A 6261-nucleotide genomic window follows, 5' to 3' on the forward strand; every position below is an offset into this window, starting at 1 on the left:
ATATTTTTATTCACGTCATGTTTATTTAGTTAACCTAGGAGCGTTTTCATAAAATACTGTGGGCTAAGGTTGGATTTCTAAGGGAAACCGTGAGCAATTATGGGTTTATGGTCTAATTTGTTAGTCAATTATGTTCAATTAAGTGAAAAAGATGCTGATGCCCTGTAGTTGCGCAAAAGCTTCTCCTCCAATGAGAGGAGAGAAGGAGGAGTGCGAGAGTATAGAAACCTTAGAAAAACTTCACTCCTACCAACAAGTTGTGAACTGTTGCCAGATCGTTCACCAGTGTTGATCGACCGAGCCTTGAGATTCAAGAAACCAGTAAATCAATAGGTTTATTTGGAATATACGCTCCAAGCCAACGCGCGTTACGCGTAAAACGCGCACGTAACCGCTGGCTGATTTTTGTCACGTTTTGTTAATCTTTGTTAACGTTTCATCAGCGAGGATTTTAAAATGTCAAAAGAGCCGGATAAAACTCCTTCTGGGACTGAAAGCTCTTATATCGGCGATGTGGACTCTGATTCGCCGTCTTCTCCATCAGTGTCCGATGAACAAGGCTCGCAGTCCCAAACCGGCGCCGGTAACCCGGCGGACAGCGAGGAGGATGCCCGCTTCCCCCCGTGCATTCGAGACGCGGTGTCGCAGGTCCTCAAAGGCTATGACTGGTCGCTGGTGCCGATGCCTATGCAGGGCAGCAGGTCTTTGAAAGACAAGCCTCATGTGAAGAGACCCATGAACGCGTTTATGGTTTGGGCGCAGGCGGCGCGGAGGAAGCTCGCGGATCAGTATCCCCATCTCCACAACGCCGAGCTCAGCAAGACCCTCGGCAAGTTATGGAGGTACGTGCACTTCAGTTCAACATCACGGAGATCGATGGATCACACGTTACATGACATCATGTAGCCTACATAATGCATAGTGTGTTTACGCAAATAAATAAGAAGTTTTGCTAATGAACATCATTAATGCTGGCTCATGAATGGCAAGCACTTCTTTAGTAGCTATTTGTTACTACTTGTACTATTTTTTATTTTTTTTTATCAGATAGCCTATTAGTAGGCCTACTTACTAGAATTAATTTATTTCACGTTCCCATACACGCACTTGAATTAGACACTCAAATGACTTATTAGTAAGATTTTGAATTCAACTGTAAACCAAGAATTAAGAAAATTTATTTGACAAGTAATAAAACGTGTAACTGTTGGAATCAGTTGGGATCGATACTAGTTTCTCATAGGTACAAGACTAGTTAGTACTAGGCTAAAACATGCACCAAAGTGGAATATATACTCTTCAGTAGAGCTCAGAAAACGTGTAATTTGTTGCAAGTAACACATGCAATACTTGTCAATATTAGGAAAATGACTAGTAGCAAAGTAACACTTTAAAGCCTAATTTGTTAACAACTAACAATATTTTTACAGCATTTATTAATCTTTGTTAATGTTAGTTAATAGTTCGTTAATGTTAGTTTGCAGTGTATTAAATGCTTAAAACGTGTTTGTAAATGTTGACTGAGAGTAATAAATGTTGTATTGTTCATTGTTAGTTAATGTTAACTAATGTAATTAATGTTAACAAATGAAACCTTATTGTAATGTGTTACCAAAAGTACTAGTTTAGTAATTGAATATGTACTAGTAGGTTATAATTGTTGATGGTATTAACTTTCAGCTACTAGTTAAATTTAAATAGTTTAAAGAAATAAATGCAATGTTCTGTGGAGCTGCTTGTAAATAATCTGGTGTGTGTTTCCCAAAAGTATAGAACTTTATTGGTAACGATAGAACTTGCGACCATTTGAAAAATGCATCCCTGGTTTGTTGCCGAATCAAGAAGGTCTGCACCAGCTTTGACCAGCTTCAAACCAGCTACCATCTAAATCTGGATTTATTTTTCATCATTCCCACACGACTGATTTAATTCACTTGTGCACTTTTCCATTCCATGCTTTGCAACGGATGGCTGCACCAATCATCCAGGCTGCTCTCTGAGAGCGAGAAACGACCATTTGTGGAGGAGGCAGAGAGACTACGGCTCCAGCACAAGAAAGACTATCCGGATTATAAATACCAGCCGCGGAGACGGAAGAGCCTGAAGCCAGGTCAGAGTGAACTGGACACGGGAGCTGAGAAGAACCCTCACGCCTCGGATCAAATGTACAAAGTGGAAGCGGGTATGAGAGGGATGCACCATCAACAGGTCCATGGTGGTGAGTTATGAAAGAGCTATTGTCTTACAGTTTGGGCTGTGTCATACTTTATATTATGCTCTTCAAAATAAAGCTTCCATAAAGGGGGTTTTCTCAGTGATTCCATTGAAGAACCATTCTGGGTTCCTCAAAGAACCTTAAAATAACTTTTGTTCTTCGTGTAAATGTGCAATGGAAATATTCCAAGAATGCTAAAAGTTCTTCATGGATCCAAAAATGCAGATAAAGAATCTTTATATTTAGTGTAGAAGTTCCATTTTTGGTTCCCCTAAGAACCTTTAAGTGAACAGTTCTTAAAATAACCATTTTAATTATTTTCTGTCCAATGGAAAAGGTCAATGGATGTTAAATATTCTTTCTGAACTTTTCTTTGTAGGCGTGTAAAATAACCATTTTTGGTTCCCCAAAGGACCTTCCAGTTATTTAACAATCTAAAATACGTTTTTCATTATAAAAAAATGTGTGGAATATTCCATGTATGTTAAAGGTTCTTAATGGAACTATTATAATGCCAATGAAGAACATTAATTAATCAGAGTGTGAACAGTTCTTAAAAGAACCATTTTATGTGTAACAAACATTTTAATAACCTTTTTCCATAATAAAGAACTGTTTACCAAGTGGAGATTGACTACTTGGATTTTAAACATTTTTGATGGAATGAATCATTAATGGTAACTATTGAGTGTAAAAAACATTTTTTTGTTCTCCAGAGAACCTTCCAGTACACTGTTTTTAAAAGAACCAGTTTTTTCATAATGTAAATAACATTTTAATAACCCTCTGCTATAAACAATCTTATGTCCAATGGAAAAGTTCCATGGATGTTAAACGTGCTTGATGGAACCACCAATACCAATAAAGAACTTTTATTTTTAATGTGTAGTAGAATAACCCATTCTGGTTCCCCAAGGAACCTTTAAATGAACAGTAGTTTAGGAAAAAACCATCAACGCCAATAAAGAGTGTCAAAGAAACAAAGGTTCTTTATTCTTTGTTCCATGAAGAACCATGTAACCATGAAGAACGTCCATGGAACCCTTCCATTCCGCAAAAGGTTCAAATATGCATTGTTCAAATCAAATGCCTCTATACTATTACATAAAATATGACAGGATCACATGTTAATAGGCTAAATGTTTCACATACAAATTATTAAGGGGGTTCAATGGAACACACACACACACACACACGCTCACACACACACGCTCACACACACACACATGCTCACACACACACACACACACACATGTTGGTTTTTGTGGTTTATGGGGACTCTCCATAGGCGTAATGGTTTTTATACTGAACAAACTGTGTGTGCTATTGCCCTACACCAACCCTACACCTAAACTTAGCCCTCACAGGAGACTTTGTGCATTTTTAGATTTTCAAAAAAACACCATTTAGTATGTTTTTAAGCCTTTTGAATTACGGGGACATAGTGTCCTCATAAACAACCTTCATATCGTAATACCTCTGTCATACCCATGTCATTATACAAATTTGTGTCCTCATAAACCACATAAACATGCACACACACACACACACACATATATATATATATATAATTTTGTTCTAAGAAAAAATTGTTCTATTAAGAACTGTTCACTTAAAGGTTCTTTGGGGTGTCTTGGTTTCTTTTTCCACCTCAACCCAATAAAACACATTCGATGTTTCCAACCCAGCTCAACCTCACGGTCCTCCTACACCTCCAACCACCCCGAAGTCCGATCAGCATCAAAGCACCAAACTGGAGTCCCGGCGTGCGTCGGAAAACACAAGACACAACATCGACTTCAGCAACGTGGACATCTCGGAGCTCAGCAGCGACGTCATCGGCAGCATGGGCCCGTTTGACGTGCATGAGTTTGACCAGTACCTGCCGTTAAACGGCCACATGGAGAACAACGGCAGGCCGTACTCCAGTCCCGGCTGTTTCAGCACGGCCTACCACCATCATCCTCACGGCAGCGCTTCGGCATGGAACAAGGGGTCCGGGTCACCGTCTGCATCCTCGAACAACAGCGCAAACCAACAAAGACCGCTCATTAAAACAGAACAATTGAGTCCTTCTCATTACGGAGAGTCTCACGGGTCACCGACCCAATCTGAACTGACTGACTGTCCAGACCTGCAGAACTCGACGTACTTCACCACATTTTCCGGGTATCCCGCTGGCATTTATCAATATCCGTACTTCCATTCCTCCAGAAGATCGTACGTGACTCCTGTTCTCAACAGCTTATCAAGCCCGTCTCACAGTCCCGGTGCGAGCTGGGAGCAGCCGGTTTACACGACTTTAACACGACCCTGATGCCAAGTTTTGGGTCAGAGATGTCTGATGCTGAGAATTATGGGACTGTGTTTTTGCTGATGCTTTCTGAAGTAAATCTTTCTAAAGTCTTGCCATTTCATTGACTTTTCTGGTAATTGTGACCTTTAGATTTTCCTAACAGATTTTGGATTCACTTTTCAATATCAAATGTTTTGTGTTTGTATTATGGCCTGGAAAAAGTGTTTGTTTTTTGGAGTGAGATGCGATAGACTGTCAATATTCAATACGCTATTTAAACGCAATCATGGATTTGTCTTGAAAATACGCAATTAAAATGTAGAGCGAATGAATGTGCTGTACCGCCTGATGTCTTCATTGTTGATAAAAGCTGAGTCTAACTGTCAAACGAGCAGAATAACTCATGCTTTTGTCACAATTTGAGTCCAAAATGAAGCTATATTTGAATATCGGAGAGATGCTGGATCATCTGCGGTTTACAAAGCCAAGAATCAGCGAGGGAGAGCAGAAAAGAGAGAGGGATGATTCTGAATGACAGCGTCTCAAAGGGCTCTTTGTTTTCATTATAAAAGAGGCATTAATTAAGGGAGGGAACAAAACAAATACAAAGCAGAAAATCATTACCACTGCCGTTACATGAAAGAAGAACACAAGAACAGACACTACCCTCTGCTATTTGGATAAACAGCAACAAAAGCAGCAGAAAATGCATAAATTGAGTGCAGGATAAGAGAATAAGTTCTTCATGTGTGGAAAAGAGCCAGTGATTCCACAGCAGCAGATGGGTGTGGGTGGACTAGGACTTATTTTCCTTTCACTACGTTTTATTACATTGATGATTTTTGAAGCGGAGAATGTAATTAGTGTTGATATGTACATCACGCATCATTTTGCTCGCTGACATTATTGGGTCTTAAAACTGGATGGTACGCAGTAAGCACTACAAGATGTAGTATCTCTTATGATTTTGATTTCTAGTTATGGTGTGTTATGTTGAGTTTTTATTGTATTCGGCTTTTTGGACCCTGGTTTCTGAAAGTTTTGACATTTGGAGAGCATGGTGATTGTGATCTCTAGTGCAAGAGCCAAAAAACAATGACAAAAAAAGGACGCTGAGCCATTAAAAAGACCCCCACATAAAAACAGCATAACACACATCAGCACTGTTAAAGATGAAAAGCTGACTATGATTACAGCAGATCAAAGTTCAATGTAGAACACATGAAGCTGAGTTAAAAACTCATAAACCATAATTAACATATGGCAACAAACTTACAGCTAAATATTAAAGAGCTTGCATTTAATACACAATATTTGCAGGTACTTTGTCTGTTTGTGATCCACCAATGAAAATCTCAGAGCAAAAGGCAGTAGTGGTGCTTCGTTTCTCACTGAATTAGTGCTTTTGAACGAATGGGTTGAGTAATTGATTCAATGACTCACTCTAAAATTCAGTTTCACTTAATGAATGAATCATTTTCTTTGAACGAGTATTCAACTCAAGTATTATTTTTGCTGGAAATGAATATACATATATTTGAATATAAATTCATTTAAATAATATATGTGAAACATTATTATTTGTTTTAAAAAATATTGAGAGTTTGAATAGGTAGAAGATGTTTTTTGATGATTAATTCAATTTAGTTTTCACTTATATAATTAATAAATAAGTAAATACATCACTAATACTATATATTTTTTATTTGTAAGTTTAAATGCATAATGTTTGGGAAATTAAGGAATTTTG

The 6261-nt window shown here is 38.3% G+C and overlaps 1 protein-coding gene across 1 annotated transcript; it reads left to right on the forward strand.

Moving 5' to 3' along the window:
- The first annotated feature begins 261 nt into the window (after window positions 1-261).
- Window positions 262-4848, forward strand: sox8a (SRY-box transcription factor 8a). The gene is made up of 3 exons (XM_079388767.1): window positions 262-842; window positions 1989-2218; window positions 3904-4848. Exons 1-3 carry the CDS (start codon window positions 457-459, stop codon window positions 4530-4532), a joined length of 1245 nt encoding a protein of 414 aa, XP_079244893.1. The 5' UTR covers window positions 262-456; the 3' UTR covers window positions 4533-4848.
- The last annotated feature ends 1413 nt before the right edge of the window (window positions 4849-6261 follow it).

Source organism: Barbus barbus, assembly GCF_936440315.1.
Source record: "Barbus barbus genome assembly, chromosome: 32".
Taxonomy (NCBI): domain Eukaryota; kingdom Metazoa; phylum Chordata; class Actinopteri; order Cypriniformes; family Cyprinidae; genus Barbus; species Barbus barbus.